Here is a 20,878-nt window from a genome sequence, read left to right on the forward strand (position 1 = left end):
GATGTTGAGTATTTATTTATACATTTGCTGGCCATTATTCTGTCTTATTTTTGTGAAAATATCTTCCTTTCACCTTTTGAAAAGTTTCTGTTCATATCCTTTGCCCATTTATTATGTGGTTGTTTGATGTTTTTCTTGTTGATTTTTTTGAGTTCTATATAGATTCTTTTTTTTAGCTTTTTATTGGATGTGTAGAAAGCAAATAGTTTCTCCCATTCTGTAGGTTGTCTATTCGCTCTAATGATAGTTTCCTTGACTGTGCAGAAGCTTTTTAATTTGATCAGGTCCCATTTATTTATTTTTGTTGTTCCTCTGATTGCTGTGAGTGTCTTCTTCATAAATTCTTTGCCTAGGCCAATGTCTGAGAGTCTTCCAGACATTTTCTTCTAGGATTCTTAAGGTTCCATGCCTTAGGTTTAAGTCTGTTATCCATCATGAATTGATTTTTGTAAGAGGCGAGAGGTGGGGATCCAGTATGAAACTTCTGCATATAGTTATCCAGTTTTCCCAGCACCATTTATTGAAAAGAGATTCTTTTCCCCAGTGTGTATTTTTTTCTGCTTTGTCAAAGATTAGATGACAATTGAGGATGGTTTCATTTCTGGGTTCTCAGTCCTGTTCCAAAGGTCTTATGTCTGTTCTTGTGCCGGTACCATGCTGTTTTGGTTATGGTAGCCTTGCAGTAAAGCTTGAAGTCTGGTAGACTGATACCTCCCAGTTTGTTGTTTTTGCTTAAGATTGCTTTGGCTATACGAGGTGTTCTCTGGTTCCATAGAAAGCATACAATTGTTTTTTCTAGATGTGTAAAGAATGATGATAGTACTTTGATAGGGATTGCGTTAATTCTGTACATCACTTTGGGTAGTATGGACATTTAAACAAGGTTGATTGTGCCAATTCATGAGCAAGGTAGATATTTCCATCTGTTTACATCTTCTACAATTTCTTTTCTTAGTGTTTCGTACTTCTCCCTGTGTATGTTTCTCACCTCTTTCATTAAATATTTTCCCATATATTTAATTTTCTTTGAGACTATTGTAAAAGGTGCTGTGTTTTTTGTTGGTTTTTTTTTTTTTTTTTTTTTTTTTGAGACAGAGTCTCGCTCTGTTGCCCGGCTAGAGTGAATGCCGTAGTGTCAGCCTAGCTCACAGCAACCTCAAACTCCCTGTCTGAGTGGGTGGGGAGGTCTATAGGGGGCATTGGGTGTCCTCCTGTGGGTTAGATAGCACTGCACCAGCTGGCCGGGTGGGCGTGGTCATCCCACATTATATTCCCTATTGTATTTCTTGCACTCTCCAATTTTTGTGAAAATATCTTCCTTTCACCTTTTTTCCTGTAATATGTGTCCTACGCTGTTTCTCTGCAAATTCACAAGTTTTTTGGGGGAGGGATCCACTCGTGTGTAGCTGTCCATGTTCTTCATCTCTTTCTCTGGGAGAGGTGAGCCAGGAGGCCACCACTAATCCATTTTCCTCACCCATCGATTTGTTTTAATTTGCAATTCCCTAATGACATATTCCCTTAAGCATCTTTCCATATGCATATTTGTTATCATCTTTGTGAAGTGCTTGTTCATATCTATTGCCCACTTTTTAACTGGGTTGTTTCTTATTTTTGACTTTTAAGAGTTCTTTGTGTATTTTGGATACAAGTCCTTTATCAGATAGGTCATGTGCTAGTATTTTCCTTATAGTCTGTGGATTGTCTTTTCATTCTCTTAACAGTGTCTCTTGCAGAGCTTAAGTTTTAATTTTAATGAAGTCCAACTTTCAGATATTTCTTCCATGGATTGTGATTTTGGTGTTGTACCTAAAAATTCATTGCCAAGCCCAAGATCATTTAGATTTTCTCTTATCTTCTAGAACTTTCACAGTTTTGTGCTTTAAGTCTATGATCAATTTTGAGTTAATTTTTATGAAAAGTCAATGTCTACATTCACATCTTTGCATGTGGATATTCCAGCACTATTTGTTGAAAAGACTATTTCTCCATTGAATTGCCTTTGTTCCTTTGTCCAAAGATCAACTGACTATATTTATATGGGTCTATTTCTGGGCTCTCTCTATTCTGTTACATTCATCTGTCTATTCTTTCACCAATACCACGATGTTTTAATTACTAGTTTTATAGTAAGACTTGAAGATGGGTAGTGTTGGTCCCCTGACTTTGTTCTTTTTTAATATTGTGTTGACTCTTCTGATGTTTTGCCTCTCTATATAAACTTTGCAATTAGTTTGTCAATATCCACAAAATAACCTGCTGGGATTTTAATGGGATTGCATTAAATCCATAGATCAAGTTGGAAAGAACCGACATCTTGATGATATTGAGTTTTCCTATCCATGAACATGGATTATCTATTTTAGCTTTTTAATTTCTTTCATCAGAGGTTCATAGTTCTTCTCATATAGATCTTATAAAAATTTTGTTAGATTTACACCTAAGTATTTCATTTTGGGGGGTACTAGTGTAGATGTTATTGTGATTTTAATTTCAAATTCCACCTTTCTGTTGCTACTATATGGGAAAGTGATCAAGTTTTGCATATTAACCTTGTTTCCTGCAAACTTGCTGTAATTTATTAGTTCAAGGAGTTATTTTGTCAATTTTTTTAGACTTTCTACAAACATGTTGTCAGTGAACAAAGATAGTTTTTTTTTCCTTTCCAACCTGTATCCCTTTTATTTCCTTTTCTTGTCTTATTATATTAGCTAAGACTAACGTAAATAGTGTTATGCACTTAAATTTCAAAGTCCGACTGTTCATTTTTTGTATATAGGAAAGCAACCTATTCTGTTTTCTTGGTTAGCCTGGCTGGAATTTCATCTAATTTAATAATCTTTTCAAAGACCCAGCTTTTGGTTTTGATTTTCTCTACTGCTTTCCCATTTTTGATTTCACTGGTTTCTGATCTAATTTTTTCAATATTTTGTAATGAGACGTTACTTACCCTCTTTTTAAAAAATGTTTTAAATACATTTTTAAATTGACCCATAAAAACTGTACATATTTGTGGGGTATGGCATGTTTTAATACATATATAATTACTTTTGTTTTAATTATAAATACAAGAAGTAATGTGGAACCTAAAGTACATATATTTAATTATTTACCTTAAAACATTTCTTCTGTAATATCTGCTAACAAATTTATAAGGAACAAAGAAAGCCTAAATCTACTTTTAACAGTTTGATTTCAAATGAAGTAAAATGTATACATAATCACTAAGATTCTTACTAACTTGTAGAAATGTTTATTTCATGCAAAGCTACATAATTTCCTATATTTTAACAGGTAATCAAATAAACATTTCAAAAATTCATTACATCACAATAAGTTAAAATACTAGGAAGGAACTGCAAGTCAATGAGTTTGTCAAAATCAAACTGAAGAGAATATTATGCATAGATAAGGCCAAAGATGCTAACTTACTTATAGTAGGTAGCACTTTGCAGCTTTTTCTAAATACAGATTTGAAAATGTAGTGAGAATCTGCAAAGAAAAACAGTTAAATCTACAACCCACTGGTCAAACAGGAAAATATTTGTCATTACATATCAGGTAGTAATGGCTGATTAAAGATAAATCTGGCATCATCCATGAAAAATGAACATAGTTATTAACATTTTGAAAAATTATGATCAGATACACATTTGAAAAGATTAATCTATTTCACCTAATCGACTGAATTAGAAAAGGCAAAATAACAAGTACTTTATTCATGCAATGCAGAAATCAGGCTTTTTATATATTTTTCTTGAGTACTGGTGTATATAAAAAGATACTGAGGAGACATAAGACTATTTCAAATTCACATTAGACTACTGAACTTTAGAATATTGTCCTAAGGAAATAGGTCTGGGCAGAACTTATTTCAGAAAGATTTTAAAACTATTTAAAAGCAATACTACAATTAGTTACTTACAAAAACATTTATAAAAATTAAATACCAGAAAGTAACAACATCAATATTAGAGTTCTTTTGTATTTTTAAATGCTATAATTTATAAATATATATATTATAGTAATTGAAAAGACAGGTCCACATATTCTCTACCTTCTAAAATAAGAAAAATCTTTCAAGTTATTTTCAAAATATGGACAAAACAAATCCATTGGATTGCTTTTTAAAAAATAAATACACAGTCTCTCCCCCGCAACTTGGTATACTAAGTAGGGAAGATGCTAGCCAGCATTGTTTTGAGAAATTACAGATCTAAAGGAGCAGGTTGATAAAAATTTGTCAATATCCACTCTAAATGGTGTTGTACAGTCAGTTTAATAAATTGTGACTTTACCCTACATATGTCTGCCATAGTAAACCATTCTTTCTACTCTTTCATACTATGTACAGTAAAATTCTTTTACAAAATGATTTGGGATCAAGATAACCATAAAAGAAAATATTTTCAGTGAAAAAAAGTTAATTTTCCCTAAGAAACATGTAAAAAAATGTTTTTTAGGATACTGGTGTCAAGAGTAACATGCCAATAGTCTTACTCTATTAATAAATGTAAAAATTATAGCAAGGCCTCAATCAACCTTAGTGGACAACTCTCTTGAAAATGGAAATAAAATTTTAGTTAAGCCAGGCGGAGCATGGAAGAAATTAGAGGTGAGGACATGTTCCCACTGTAATGGGAAGGAAGACAGGGCAGAACTAGTGCCTGCCCTGTTGGGAGAAATGGCTCACAGGGCCTGATCTCTAGGATTGGGAAAGGGGAAAACACTGCCTGATCTCTTGACAGGAAAAAGTCACCGAGTTGGAAAGAAGTACCTCATGGAGAGGGAAATTCACATTTTAGAAGGCCTCTTCTTCTTATATTGATCCAACTTTCCAAAGAAAAATTCTGAAGATGAATGTTATTTATTAATGCCTTTTTGTAAAAAGAAGTCTCAAGATTCTTAATATTTTGGGTCTTTTTGTAATCATATTTTTTTGGAAATCTATTTTTATGCAAAAACATTACACTGAAAAATGATTCATTTTACTCAAATGCCCTTCTTACTGACCTAAAAGACAACACACTGACTCAGCATACTTCACATTTACATTCAGACGTTGCTTAGTTGTTTAGCAAAATCTGTTTGACTACTTTAGGTACAATACTGCTATTTCAAGTAGTGGGATTTGTAGCTGGAACTAGTTCACTTTGAGTATACTGCTCATCAAAAACAACTGTGCAGACAAAACAAACAAAAGAAAAATCTGTCAGCACATTAAAAATCATATTATAAAGAGAGGTCTCAGAAGGGAAAAAAGGTGTAAAAGGAGAAAGGAAGTAAGAAAAGAAAGCAAAGACAAAACCTTAAATCCATTTGCTTAATACAATCCATTACACTTTAGAGATTCAAGTATGTTAAGATTTTTCAAGACAGGTTTTGTCTCTTAGTGCAAATATACTTATTCTTGTGACTTTTTAGGCATGGTCCATTCAAATCACAGGTACAAAACTCACCTTTCTGAACAGTGTGAACTGGAGAGCTTATTTTTCTCTTTATACAATAATCAGTACACTATCAAGAACATTCCCTAAACCTCTTACAGCTCTATAAAATGAGGTTAACGAACATAAATTAAATTCCTTCATTAATATGCTAAATACACTCTAAAAAAACTATACATATTGACTATCCTATCTATATTTAATTTGGGTACACATACAGCTTAAATTTCCAAAACTGATAATATAATCAAACAATAGAGCACAAAACAATCAACTGGCAGCGTTTCTTTTTCAAAGTTAGATTGCCAATTCTCTGATCTATTCTTTATAAAGGCAAAACACTTGAATTTTTTGACTTAGGTCTTACCACTTTTGTGAAATGAGGGCTTCTTGTGTGATGAAATTATTCTAAAGCCCTTGTATTCATTTGGTAAGAGTAAATTTTAATAATTAGTGTCATACTTTATTTCTTATGTTTTTTACAAAAATGCTCTACTGATAATAATGTTATTTAAGTAGTAAAAAAAGTTAATTAGTAACTTGAGGTGACTCATGAAATTAATAGATTGTTATTTTCCGCAATGGTTATTCTAAATTATTGGCTTACTGAATATACTTACCTAACAACTATTTTAAAAATTATTTAGAAAATTTGACTCAGATATTATCATGTAACAAAGACATCAAAAAGTAATTGCTGTTAATAATTTTTAAGAAATGTACTTCGTATGTAAAGTATATGAATTTAGTGGTAATATTTTGCAGATGTCATTACATTTTAATAAGCTTCTCAAAACAAAAATTTCTTGTACCTCTTAGGGTTTGTCACACAAGGTGGCTTAACAAATATGAACTTAGTTCTCCAGCCATGAACTCAGTCTTCAATCATTAAATCATTGCCTTCTGAACTCAAATTTACCCAGCAAAATAACCTTCCTATATGATTATACATAAAATCTTGTAAGACAAGTTCTGCTTAAAAAATTACTCTGAATCACTGAAACACCCAAATATTATTTTAAAAGTAACTCAAAAGTCATAAAGGGATCTATAGTGTTTGTGAAGTATATGTACATATGCTATAATTATTACAACCATAAAAATTTAATAATAAAGGAAAGTGGTAACAGTCCCGTACACATTCCTATCAATTTATTTTAGGGCATTAATAAAAGATAGTTATAAAAGTAACTGGATAATTTCTTCCCTTTTTCTGCTTCTACTTCAACAACATCTGAGTTTCATGACAAAACCTGATGAGAAACATCATACTTAAGAAAATATTCCAAAGTAAACCCAAAGACTAAATAAAACAACACTATTTTCACAGGACTTTTAATGAATTAGTCCATAAAGAGTGTATGCTTTGGGGACTTGTAAGTGTTGCTGTAATAACAAGAAATGGGACCATTTTCTGGGAAGATCATTTCCCCTATCCAATACCTTCAAGTACCACTATGAAAAACAGCACAGCTAACAACTTGTTTTATCTTTTTAAACTCTAGTACATAACATCAACTCAACTCCCTCACAATAGCTTTGTGAGGTAGATCAGTAGGTAAATAACAAATATCATCTTCATTCTGCAAATGAAGAAACTGAGGCACGGAAAGGTTATGATTTGCCCAAGGTACTCAATGAGTCAATGATGAAATTGCACACAGTTACATTATCTCTGCTCCTGGCCTGTTCTATTGCTCTTTGACCATACTTCAGGATAAAAAGCTGTGAGTGTGTTCCCTCAAATAAGCAGTTTATATGACCTTCAACTGAGAGTAAATCTATCCATTGATAATAATTTTAAAGGGAATCTAATCTCAAAGATCACAAAAACTCAAAAGATCAAACAAATCAGATAATTAGGATAATGCACTATTCCTTTCAGTACCCGCAAACAACTGTCTTTTCAAAATTTACATGATGACACTCATTCAAGAGGAAAATAAAAATTTTAAATTTATGACTCAGGGAAAGATTGCCTTCCACAAACATATAATCATATTGTTAGGTGACCATATAATTTATCTTCAAACTGGGATACTTGAGAGTGAAAGTGAGCATTAGTAATGATTACAAAAGATAACAGGTGTTAAACTGAGACTATACTGGGAAGTCTCAAGTATGGTCACCCGATGTAGCATGAATTGTCTAAGAGCTGCAAATATTTCACAGGCATAAAATACTCTCTATAAGCATGTTGCACTCAACCACGTTCACTGGTGCTTTGAAATATAATACCTAACTTTGGCTTAAACACAAAGGTTAAAACAAGTTTAAATAATAAGCATGTTTAACCAAGCTATGACTACACATTTCCATTCTAATATCATTTTCTGTTTTGTATAAACCACATTTTAAGTGTCAGTAATAACAGCAAATGGACTCACTTTTTACCTTTGAATAACCACATTTTTTTATCAAAAAATATAACCAGGCACCTTTAAATATTAGAGAATTTTGTGGAACTCTCTGGCTACAAAAAAAAATAAAACTATTTATCATTAATGCTTAAGATTTATCCTTGAATGACATGATCAACACTTAATATGCTAAATGATAAAAATGATCATTGTTTTCTGAAATGAAAATCTTTTACAAAGCAATACCAAATGCATAAACAAATCCAGTTACTACAGAGGACTGAAAGAATAATATATCATCTGATTATAGTATACATGCTAACGACACTAACACTTATCAGTTGAAGTATAATCTTAATTGTACATGCAAAACCCCCACTAATTTGCAAATAGATTTAAAAAAGCACTTTTTACATTTAGTTATGTCTGGTAAGTAAGCCTTGTTTTAAGACATGGATTTTATGAATATGGTTATTATTTGAGGTCTCCATTCACTTACATTTCTTTGGGAAATACAGGTTAAACATTTTTTTAATAACAAAAATGTAAATCACAATAATGAAACTGTATAATATTATTTAGTATGACTTATGGCTTCCTTGAACCTTTAACTTTCCTGAAAAAAAATTAATCTGAAACAAACTGCACTACACATTGTCAACATATTCTTATCCTTACCATGAATTAAATCCTTCCATTGTAACTGTACTTCTAAGGCAGATGCTTAGTGAATGGTATGTACTAAATCTTGTTAGAAAAGACAATATTCTATTCAATGAGCAATAAACTATTATTAAGATATAATTAATTCTCAGTGCCTTTTTTGTTATCCTGATACTTTGAGAGTAAAAAGGAAATCCTAGAGTACACAGAATGTTCATAAAGGCTGAACTGATGTGTTGACATTGGTTAGCTGTTCCATAAATTTTTTCAGGCATTACACATCATCAAATATTCCGGCATAAGACATCGAGTGATATCGTCCACCAGGCTGATACCTAAAAGGTGAACATTAAGAAATGATCTGAAGCATCAATCAAAAATAATAAAGGAGGAAAGAAAAACAAGAACACATTAAAAGGAAGTTGCTACATAATTTGTTTACAGCTTAAAATCTATTCAGTAGCTGAAAGCAGAAACTTACCCTCCCAGGAAATTATCCAAAAGGACTTAATTATAAATCAACCAGCAACTGTTTTAGAGCCTACAATACATGCATGACAGAGTGAGGGATGTAGAAAGAGGGGAATGTAAGATATATCTAGGAGATTAATCAATTTAATAACCACTCTTGATTATTGAACATAATATTCTAAGCTTTTTGCTATTTATAGGCAATAGTATAGTAAACATCTTCATGCATAGGATATTTTGCTTTTGTTTAATTATTTCCTCATAGCATAGTGGCTAAAAGCATAGACTCTGTTGCCAGAGTACTGGGGTTTGAATTCACAAGTTGTGTGAATCTAGGCAATTTACTGGGCCTCTCTAGGCTGAAATACAATTGGATTGCAACCATACAATACGATATTGTTAAACTGCTGAGAATAGGGTCTGACACCCTATGCAGCTCTTACTAAGGTATAATAAATTTCACAAATAGGACAGTCAGAAATAGGCATATACTGTTATGATTCTTTGCTATATATTTCAATTCTTTCATATTTATAATACCATTAGTGTTGTCTAAAGATACTAATTTCAATTTCCACTACTGGATACTATAATTTTTTTTTAAATATAAAAGCATTATAAGGTATAAAAAGGTATCAAATTACTTGATATATTTTTTATTACTAGTAAAGATGAACATTTTCCCTTACTTTATCACTTGTTTACTTTTACCTTTACTTATCACTTGTTTTTAACCTTGTCAAGTCAGTATGTTATTAAAATTTCAGAGGAATGCCAGAGCCAAAGTGTCACACAGCCAGAACATACCTTCTTGATTCAGGTTCAAGAGGATCATCAGTGAATGTTTCTGCATTAAAATCCAAAGGTTCTGCATCTTGGAGAAGTTCTATTCGATCCCTTTCAGTCCTATTATTAGTCCTGGTATATTTGGATGCTGCTGCAAAGGAAGGAAAAAAATTCTATTTCCCTATTGTCTTTTAATTTATGGGTCACAGTCTATGGACTTACAAAAAGAAAAATCAAGATTATAAGGAATCTGAATTTTCACTGCGAGGACAAACAACTACATGATTCCTTAAAAATCTGATTAAAATTAAAAACAATATACAGGGAATAGCAAGGAAAAGTTTTCTAGCTTTGTAGCTAGTATAAGCTCAGATACAGTACAAAGACATAATTAATAAAACTCAGAATTAATATTTAACTGTGGTATCACAACAGTTGAAGTTCTTCATTATCACATCAAGTTTCAGTTGGTTTCACAGTGAATCTCATTTCTTGGCTAGGACTTTAAGGTGTAATCAACTCAAGCCCTTCAAGAAAGGCCTGAGCCTTCTTCCCATTGAGGCAAGAATGTGGGCAGCACTAGCCAACAGAAATAAAATACAAGCCTCATAGATACTTTGAAATTTTCTAGTAGCTACATTAAAAAGTGAAAAGAAATAGGTGAAATTAATTTTAATATATTTAATTTAACCTAATATATCCAAAATATTATCATTTCAACATGGGGCACCAGCCATGTTACAATTGCTCAACAGCCACATGTGGCTAATGATTATCATACCGGTCAGCACAGATCAGAAAACTAACTTTCCCTTCTCTGTGCGGATGGGGATTTCTTCATAAACAATCTAAATTCTCACAATATTGTTTTGAGCAGTCCAAGTAGCTTTAAAACAACTTTATAATACAGTTCTTTTCAAAAACTTAAGGCAAGCCAATTCTATCATACTTACATTTTTGTCATCTTGGACTCTGCCCTAAATGCATGTCTCTTCATCTTTTCTCTCATTTATTCAGCAAATAGCAATTACCCACCATATACCAGGATCCCTCTAACTCATAACTAGGCTTTGCACTGCCTCTTCTCTCAACCATTCTCCCATATCCCAGATCTTTCTATTTGTAAAATTCCACTCTGTGGTAAGCAAGCAACAAAATCTCTTTACAGAATCCTCCCTCTATTTCCTAGCTTTAACTAAAGCTTTAGCATTCTATTTATTCTACCAAAAATCTTACCATGCTTCTTCCCACTCTGAAATCTTACCTTCAGGACAAAATACAAACTTTTGAGCACAACAATATCTGTGCCCCGATTATCTCTGTGGCTTCCTCTCTTATCAACCTCCTCATGCTTAGGCTCTAGTTGCAGAGAAAAACATGCATCTCCCCAATGATTCTCTTATGCCACAATGTCCTGCATTCACTCTTCCTTCTGATTAAAACACTCTTCACCTGGCTATGTACTATTCAATCCTAAATACTCAGATAAATATTTCTTTGTAACAGAAATATTTCTTTATTACAAAAATTCTTTCCTTAGAACTCTTTTACCATTCCCCAAGCTGAGTTCCTTCAGCATCAGGTAGGTATCCTCCTGTCATACCTTTCATGACAAGTTTACAATATTATAAATAATTCATCATTAAATATTTCTAACATTTTCCATTTATCTCTTTTGTATAGTTTCCATCTCTCTGGTGAAATTCCTCCTGATCTATTCATGTACATTGTCTAAGCTTGCCATTAGACATTTTAACATACTAATTGGTTATTTTCAAGTCACTGCACTGTCTGATAATTCCAACATTTGAGCCACCTCTAGGTCTAGTATGTTGACTATTTTATGTTTTGAAAACAGCTCATATTTTCTTACTTTCTTATGTATCTCATAATTTTTGGCTAAATGCCAGACACTATATATGAAAGAAGAGATGGAGATAAATAATTGTTATGCCCAGAATGGGCATACCTCTTCTATTAGATCACCAGTGTTGAGAGATTGAATCAATCTAATCTATACTTTATCTGGGTTTGGACTTTATCGTTGGGTTAGTTACCTTAAGTCCCTACATATTTCACATCTCTCCAGCGATGAACTGCTATTACCTTGTGATTAGTAGGGCCCATCTGGCAGTTGATTTCTCTTAGTATTTTTTTCCTATTCTCAGATTAGCAGTCCCTACATACATATGCCACAGAGGGAGTCCCTTTTCATGTTTCTACTCCTCCTCCAACAGTAGACTACTGTTGCTTGGTCACTACAAAACCTGTAGTTGGGTGGGAGAGGTTGCTCAATTTTCCTGCTCCACTCTCAGTGTTAGGCAGGTCCCTGTGCACTGAAGTTTAAGTGGTGAGTCTCTCTCAGCAAACTGAAATCTCTCCCAAAGACAAACAACCTCTGCCTTCTACTCAGTGCAAGGTCCTAAGCAAAAACAGGTTTCTTGCACTTACCCAGGGGCCTCATGTCACATTAATGTATTTTTTATTATTAGTAAAGATGAACATTTGTAGGGTCAATGATATGGGAAGGTTTCCTAACTCACCCTGGTGAGCAATGGCTTCTGCCTGGTGTCAGTTCCTCCTCATTCAATTATAAGCATCCTAAGGATAAGAAATTTATCTTCTTTGTATCATTGTATACTTGGGAATATGTCTGACATATTTGGGTCAGCCAATAAGTTATTATAAAAACAACTGAATAACCTATGTCTATTAATAGAAAAGTGAAGAAAAATATTAAGTACATGGTAGAAATAAATACTTGTCTAGAACATGCCTGGGATAAGTGCTTAAATTATTTAGGTTAATATACATACAGCTATTCATTTGATGTCCCAGTTTCTCCTTTCCCTATCAGAATGCATATTTGAATTTCCCCTTCCTTCTTTATACTGAGGAATGTGAGAAAGGAAGGTCAGTGCAAATGCACATTTACAATTCTACAAAGGCATTTCTGGATGAGTATCCTAACTCTCAGTCGCTATGCCAACAAGCATAAGAAAAAAATTTCTAAGCAAACTAGAGAATAAACTACTTACATCGGTTGGTATTAATATCTGAGAAGTTTAACTCTTTTGGGTCAGTATGAACATTTCTGTTCCTAGTGGAATCTTCTCTATTGTGTCCATAACGTTCTTTCCATTCCTAAGAAACATAAATGCATATACAACAAAAGAACAAAAAGTAATTCATCAATGTCAACAGATTATATATGCAGAATAATATAATTTCTTCTTCATCAGAAATTCATTAGTAATCAGTACAATTATCATAGTACCTTTAAAAATCATAGGTCAATGTTTTTATCTTTACATGTAAAGTCACAGTCTCTATAAACTTTAACTTTTAAAAATGAAGACATTTATAAACATTTTTGTTAACTATGATTATGTTAAATTATTCTTCTGTGTAAAACATCAAAAAAATATTGGAACTCCAAGCTTATAACCATGTAAAAGTTATAAGAACCCATAATGACTGATAAGATGTTAACAAAATTCTCTTTCATTTAAATAAACTACAAATATTAGAGAGGTGAAAAGTCATTTTCAATAGCAAAATTAAAATTTTATACAAACATAATTAGACTGAGATTCACACAGCATTTTGAGTTATCATAAGCACAGTAAAACCATATTAACTAGGATTCTACTCATCAAATTCTTACACTTGAAAGAGACATTAGAGGTCACCTAATGCAACTTTCCATGCACTGAAGGGTCTTGTGCTAAAAATCTGTGCAAGATGCTTTTTGGCTGACTAGATGACATGTAATTTTCTGGGTTTGTGCAGCCTACTGCAATTTTGTTAAACTGTGGAAATTAGAAATTCTTATAGAGAGGTGAAAGCTATCTCCAGTAACTTCTACTCTTTGGTTCTACTTACACTTTCCGGAATAAAGAACAGACCTCTCTTTCACATGACGTATACTAAGATACACGACAACTGTCAAGTCTCCTCTCTTAACTTTGCCAGTATAGATACACTCAGATGTTAAAAATTTGTGGTAACTGTGACTAGATTATTTTTCTCATTTTTTGCCTTTTCACTCTCTAGAAGGTTAGTTTGCCTCAGCAAATGGAGAACTGAAGAAAAGTTGAATAGGAATAAAATTAGTATCATATTACAAAAAAGCATTAACAATTTTAAAGCAATCAAAACCACTTTAATAGCAAGACTACATGAATTCATTCATTCAACAAATATTCACTGAGCATCTACCTTAGGCAAGAAGCTGCTTGATGTGGGACACAAATGAAGTAATTTATTACTAGTGACTTTTACAGGTCTGATAGGACACCTAGCATATATATCTGAAAGTATTAAAATTTCCTTTCTTTAAAAATATATCCTGTGCCATTTTTCCCACTGTTCTTTATCTAGAGCCAATTATTCCAAATCAGTAGGATTCTTAAGATATTTCATATTAATATTTAGGTTACAGCAATTTAATCAATATTGTACTTACTCTTCTTCGATTTTCACCTTCTTCTTGCCTTTGCCTTTTTCTCTTCTCTGGAAACAAGAAAATGGTCTCAAATTTGGTATAATGTGGTTTAACCAGACACAGAATAACTGAAGTAAAACTATCAGGCTATGACTAATATTTCTTTTAAATTACAACAAAATCAAATGTAATAGGTTACTGTTAGAAATGATCTAAGAGGTCATCTCACCCAATAGGTCCACCTTCTCTATTTTTGTTAGAGATGGTCCTAAAGTCTCTGTTCAAATAACTGTAGTGATGAAAAGAGTTCTGTCTCACAATTACCTGAGTTTCTCTGTAACTTCTATTCTCTTTTAGTCCTATCTTCTAAATTAAGTTCATACTTCTTTCTGTATAACAGTCTTTCCCCTTGTTACGTTACTCCAGGTTATAAACACAGTGTTTTTCACTTTATGTTTTACAGATTCATAGTTCTGGCTGTCCTTCTCTAAATACCTTCTAATTTATCAGTCTTATTCTTAAAAATCTTAGGCAGGACTGGATGTGATACACTATATGGGGTCTAATATGAGAGCAAGTGAAGTCTACGCTGGCTTATTTGGAGCTGCAATACAATTTCATTCAACTAATGATCACACAAAAGCCCCAGGCCTAGGTAGGTAGAATGTCTAAGAAACAACGTCATAAAAATCAAGCTTTTTCCCTGCATCCTACCATCATTTCAACATCAGTAGATTTAATATATCTAGTTTTGTGATTTGATTCTAGTAGAGTGCCATGTGTTCTAACAGGCTGTTAATGATCATCACATTTTTAAAAAATAGCATTGGCTTGAGTGATTTCCCATGCAGTATCAAACTGATGGTTCTTTAATGAGTTTTATAGTTGTATAGAGCTTGGCAAATATGTTTCAATGCAAAATGAAAACAATTCCAAGACCATTCAAGGGCATTATTTAGTTGCAGATGTACCAATAATTTATGCTTCAGAATTTCTTAAAGACAAATAAAATTAGTATTTACGCTTCCAGTCTTTTTCTAAGAAGCCTGTATGCCGATTTTTAGCTAAAAATTGTATTAATTTATAATTTCTCCCTCCCCTTTATTTTTTGGAGACAAGGTCTTGCTCTGTCTCCTGGGCTACAGTGCAGTGGTGTCATCAGAGCTCACTGCAACCTCAAATTCCTGGCTTGAGCGATCCTCCTGCCTCAAACTCATAAGTAGCTGGGACTACAGGTGTACACCATCACGCCTGGCTAATTTTTCTATTTTTTGTAGAGATGGGATCTCACTCTTGCTCAGGCCAGTCTCGAACTCCTGGCCTCAAGCAATCCTTCTACCTCAGCCTCCCAAAGTGCTGAGATTACAGGTGTGAGCCACCATGCCCAGCTTTATAATTTCTTAAGATAGATTAAAATTATTTACAAATTATACAAACATTAATTTTGTTTTTTGTTTGAGCACTTAGCATTTTCTCTTCATTTAGTTTAAAAGACATATCTTACCTCGCCTGATTAATTCTTTTCCTTCATCAACTAAGTCTGATGTCATATCATTATCTCCCATAAACTGCTGGAAACCAAGCAGATTCAAACAACGGGTTCCCAAACTAAATAAAAGATTTTCAAGAAAATAAGCATTATTTCACATTATAAATATTAGATAAATTGTTCTTTAATGTTGTCATTCCCAAAGAAGTCTATGCTTGATTATCAGTTATCATGGCAAGTCACATGTAGTTACAACTGTTGTTCTTAAAGAAGTACTACTTATTTCCCTTTCTAAGAAGTTTATGCCCAGTACTTTACTGCCTAGGGTATGCATGATACCCAGATTTCCTATGGAAGTTAAAGGAGCTCAGGAAATTTCACCCCAATATATGACTCCTTAGTATAAAGAGTATCCCTGGTATCTCAGATATATTGCAGAAAAGATCAAGAATACAACCAGACATGGCCCAACCCATTTTAAAAATAATACCTGTCTCTCAGGTTAATTTAATTTCTAAAGAGAATCATTTACAAGCCAATCTGTTTCCCCCATCCATTCATTCTCCCAAGTATCTGCTCATCCTTCCTAGTAACCATTTATTCCCCCTAAACAAAATTACCGATATTTCTCGTTTCTACTCCCCCATCTAAAATGAGGGTATACAAATTTCTGGACCCCACTGGGATATTGGGTAATCACTCTGATTCACCCTGTGCGTACAGTAAATAAATCTTTTTCTCTTACTAATCTGCCTTATTGTGAGTTGATCTTTCAGCAAAACTTCCGGGGGCAAAAGGGAAGCTTTCCTTCTTCCCGACAAATAAAAAGTCAGGTCATTAGCATACATAGCCTTCAGAAAACAATTATACCAGGATGCCAAATAATAACTATAATACAAGAGCAACTTACTCTTCCTTTATATTTGAATAGCAGTTTTGATACTGAAATATACATTTAAAACCAGTATTTCCAAGTGTGGAATATTCTGGTTTAGAAAGTCTTAATTGTGTAAATTAAAATATTTTCATGCTCTATTTTTTCCCTGAGAAATAGTCAACTCTATATAAATACCTTTTGTTACACACTGTAAAGTGATGACTATAATCTTATGTGGGGCCTATTACCTTATATCTTATTTGCTATTTACTTTAGACCTGATTATTGTGCAGGACAAGAATAGTCTGAAAATATGGAACACAAGGAAAGAAGTGATAGATGAATAGGCAAGATTAATATTTATTAAGATCCTACTATGTATCTATCACCAAGCAGCTCTTTTTATTACATTAGTTCTCAAACTTTTTCAGTGATGTAATTCTAATGGCAGAAGCCTGAACACATGCATGGGAAGGGAGGGAGGCAAAGGAAGAAGAAGAAAGGGGAAAAGAAGGAGAGAGGGTTGAGAGAGGGGGAATGTGTGTGTGTCAGGAAGGAAAAACAAAGAGGTAATTAAAAGAAAGTGAAGACCTCCATTTTACATTAATAATGTGTAAATATCTGGCTACTCAATAGTACATCTACTTGTTTCAATATAAAAGGGATGTTTTATGCGAATTACCATTGAGTAAAACTGGGGTTTCAGGTAGATGATTATGTTAATTTTGTGACCTTAAACAATCCCTTACTGTCCTCATATCATTGTAGAAACTCTGAACTAGTTCACTTACTCTGGAGAGGTTTTATCTTTGTCTAAAGTGTCAGAAATCAACCTATGCTCTCTTGGCAGATAAGTCTGAATATTAGCTCTGAGTATGGCCATGTTGCTAACAGACTGGCAATTAGTCAGACTAACTATGGCAGCATTTCAAATGAAAATGAACCTATAAAGTCAAGCTACCATTGAAATGTCAGTAAGACATTGTTTCATATATTTCTAAAAGAATATTTATTGTGTGAAATAATTTGAAAATTAAGGAATACAACCCTTTCTTACTAAAGAAAAAATGGCAAAGTTTATCCTAATTAATTCTAGATATACTTTTAATGAATATTTTTAAGTTTAACCATTTCTCTTTAAGGCACAATGATTCCTTATATTTAAGATTTTATAGTCATCGAAGCATTATCCTACCCCATGTCACTTGATCCATATAACCATCTGATAAGGCAGGAAGAAATGTTAATCTTCCAACATAACTAATAACATAAAAACACATCATTTGTATAGCACAAGCCCTTAATTTTCCATTAGTAGCTTTATAAACTTTTAAAATGAATAAACATATAATCAAAACTTAGCTTTGGGCATACAAAGTACGATTAGTCTCCTTTTAATACATCATTTTCACACTATAAATTTGTTACTCTCTTTTCTTTTCTTTTTTTTTTTTTTTTTGAGACAGAGTCTCGCTGTGTTGCCCGGGCTAGAGTGAGTGCCGTGGCATCAGCCTAGCTCACAGCAACCTCCTGCCTCAGCCTCCCCAGTAACTGGGACTACAGGCATGCGCCACCATGCCCGGCTAATTTTTTCTATATATATATTTTAGTTGGCCAGATAATTTCTTTCTATTTTTAGTAGAGATGGGGTCTCGCTCTTGCTGAGGCTGGTCTCGAACTCCTGACCTCAAGCAATCCACCCGCCTCGGCCTCCCAGAGTGCTAGGATTACAGGAGTGAGCCACCGCGCCCGGCCTGTTACTCTCTTTTCAACATTAAAGAAAACACTCACAGTATTAGATTTGCTATCAGTTCCTATTACAATGTCATTTTAAGTTATAATCTTTTAGCTATTTTGCTTATGAAAAGGTTAAATATATTTTTCAAAATTCAATAGAGAATTTACTTTAAACAATATCTGTTTACTCACTACCTTAATATTAGTACATATCATCTGTAATAACTATACAATGGTATTGGAAGATTTAAGCAAAAACTAGGTAGATGAAACTTATTTTTGTTAGAAATGTAAATGATTAACATTAAAAAAAAAGTTTCTGGAGACTTCTGGTTCCAAAATGGCAGCACAGAGGCAAGCTGGCTTCACTACTCCCCAAAGAAAAACAAAACCAAATATACAATGTGAGATCTATACCAGCAACAACACAGAGCTCAAGGATGAGGATGAGACAGTTTCGCAGGAACACAGAGCAGTGGAAAAACTCCAAGGAGATGGTAGGAGAATCAGAATTCAACATCTGTGACATCACGCTCCCCCATTCTGCCCACCACCAAGCACATGGAATATCTCCCTGCAACTGACAGTTTTTACAATGGAAAAAGTGAAATTGAGGTGGCTGATCAGCTTCCCCATCTTCTTGGGTTCCCTGGCAGAAGACCGGCCCTAGGCTTAACCCATGGGAAACACTGTGACTGCCTAAAGGCAGAAATATCCCTAAGGACAAGCAGAGACTTATGGGAGAGGTGGAACTACTATCCCCAGCCCCAGAAACCCTGCTCTGTAAGTAACTTGGCCAAAGGAGATGACAAATCAGAATGTCTATTCAGTAGCACCATGCTGTAGAAGGTTCATTCCCCAGGTTCCCTGGGCCTTCCCACACTGTGAGAATAATTTCTGTGGGAACTCCACATGTGGAAAAGGCAGTGCTCAAATGACTTACTGGAGCAGAGGCACACCTGGACTTAAGGTACCAAGTAGAGAGCCTAAAAGGAGGCAGTGACCTACCAGTGAAGATTTGCTAAGAAAATATATTCAGTAAAAACAAACACAAGTCAAAGACAGAAAATAGAAATAAGTAATCCTTCAATGTAAAGATACATACATATAACCACAAGAAACAACAGCAAATAGAGAACCACGACATTCCCAAAAGAAGAAAGCAAAAATCCAGTGACTGACCCTAACAAGATGGCAGTTTGTCAGCTCTCTGACCAAGAATTCAAAATAGCAGGTTTAAGGAAACTTAAATGGAAAAGGAACTTAAAAGGAACTTAAACTTAAAAGGAAACTTAAATTCAATGATCTCCAAGATCACACAGAAAAACAATTCAGAAATTTATCACAGAAATTTAACCAAGAGATTGAAATAATAAAAAATCAAACAGAAATCTTGGAACTGAGAAATACATTTGAAGAACTCTTTAGAGGCTCTCAACAGCAGAATGAACCAAGCAGAGGAAAGAATCAGCAAGCTCAAAGACTGGCTATTTGAAAATACACAGAGGAGAAAAAAGAAGGGGAAAAATTTTAAAAAAGGGGTAAAGATCACCCACAAGATATAGAAGATTACCTCAAAAGAACAAATCAAAGAATTATTGGTGTTCAAGAGGGAGCTGAGCAACAGCAAGGGGTTGAAAGCCTATTATAAGAAATAATAGCAAAACTTAAGAAAGATATAAATAGCCAGGTATGGGAAGGTCTTCTTAGAACACCAAATAGATTCAACCCAAATAAGACTACCCCAAAGCATGTAATAATCAAACTCTTACAGATCAAGGACAAAGAGAAGATCCTAAAAGCAGCAAGAGATAAGAAGCAAATAATATATAATGAAGCTCCAATTTGTCTGGCAAAAGACTTCTCAATGCAAACCATACAGGCCTGGAGGGAATGGAAAGACATTTTCAAAGTCCTCAAAGAAAAAACAAACTGTCATCCAAGAAATTTTGAATCCAGCAAAATTATCATTCAAATATGAAGGAGAGATAAAATCTTTTCCAGATAAACAAAAGCTGAGTGAATTCACCACCACCAGACCTGTCTTGCCTATCTTGGGCCAAAAAGCAAGTCTCAACAAATTCAAAACAAAAGTAGAAATCATATCAAGTATCTTTTCTGACCACAATGAAATAAAACTAGAAATCATTAAGAAGAGTAACCTTGGAAAATACATGAACATATGGAAATGAAACAACATGCTGCTGAACAACCAATAGGTCAATCAATAAATTAAGGAGGAAACTAAAAAAAATTTTTGAAACAAAAGAAAGTGAAAATACAACACACAAACATCTATGAGATTCAGTAAAAGCATTAATAAGAGGGACATTTATATCAATAAATACCTACATCAAAAATGTAGAAAGACTTCAAATAAACAACCCAATGATGAACCTCAAGGAACTAGAAAAGAACAAACCAAATCCAAAATTCATAGAAGGAAAGAAATAATAAATACTAGAGCAGAAATAAATGAAATTGAGGCTAATAAAAATATATAAAAGCAGTAACACAAAAAGTTGGTTTTTTGAAAAGATAAACAAAATCAACAAATCTTTAGCTAGAATAACTAAGGAAAAAAAGAGAGAAGATCCAAAC

The 20,878-nt window shown here is 33.4% G+C and overlaps 1 protein-coding gene across 3 annotated transcripts in view; it reads right to left on the minus strand.

The window, feature by feature from the left end:
• Positions 1-6,584: 6,584 nt before the first annotated feature.
• The window catches only part of LMBRD2 (LMBR1 domain containing 2), a 45,311-nt gene continuing 31,017 nt past the window's right edge, over positions 6,585-20,878 (minus strand). For 2 of the 3 annotated variants that reach the window (XM_045566585.1, XM_045566583.1), the window contains 5 exons: positions 15,679-15,782; positions 14,196-14,242; positions 12,766-12,871; positions 9,749-9,878; positions 6,585-8,805 (listed from right to left, as the gene is read on the minus strand). In XM_045566585.1, coding sequence (XP_045422541.1) covers positions 8,745-8,805; positions 9,749-9,878; positions 12,766-12,871; positions 14,196-14,242; positions 15,679-15,782 — 448 coding nt within the window. In that variant the 3' untranslated portion in view covers positions 6,585-8,744. The remainder of the gene's footprint in view (positions 8,806-9,748; positions 9,879-12,765; positions 12,872-14,195; positions 14,243-15,678; positions 15,783-20,878) is intronic. The other variant, XM_045566584.1, reaches the window with a different exon arrangement.

This window comes from Lemur catta, chromosome 12, assembly GCF_020740605.2.
Source record: "Lemur catta isolate mLemCat1 chromosome 12, mLemCat1.pri, whole genome shotgun sequence".
NCBI classification, from domain to species: domain Eukaryota; kingdom Metazoa; phylum Chordata; class Mammalia; order Primates; family Lemuridae; genus Lemur; species Lemur catta.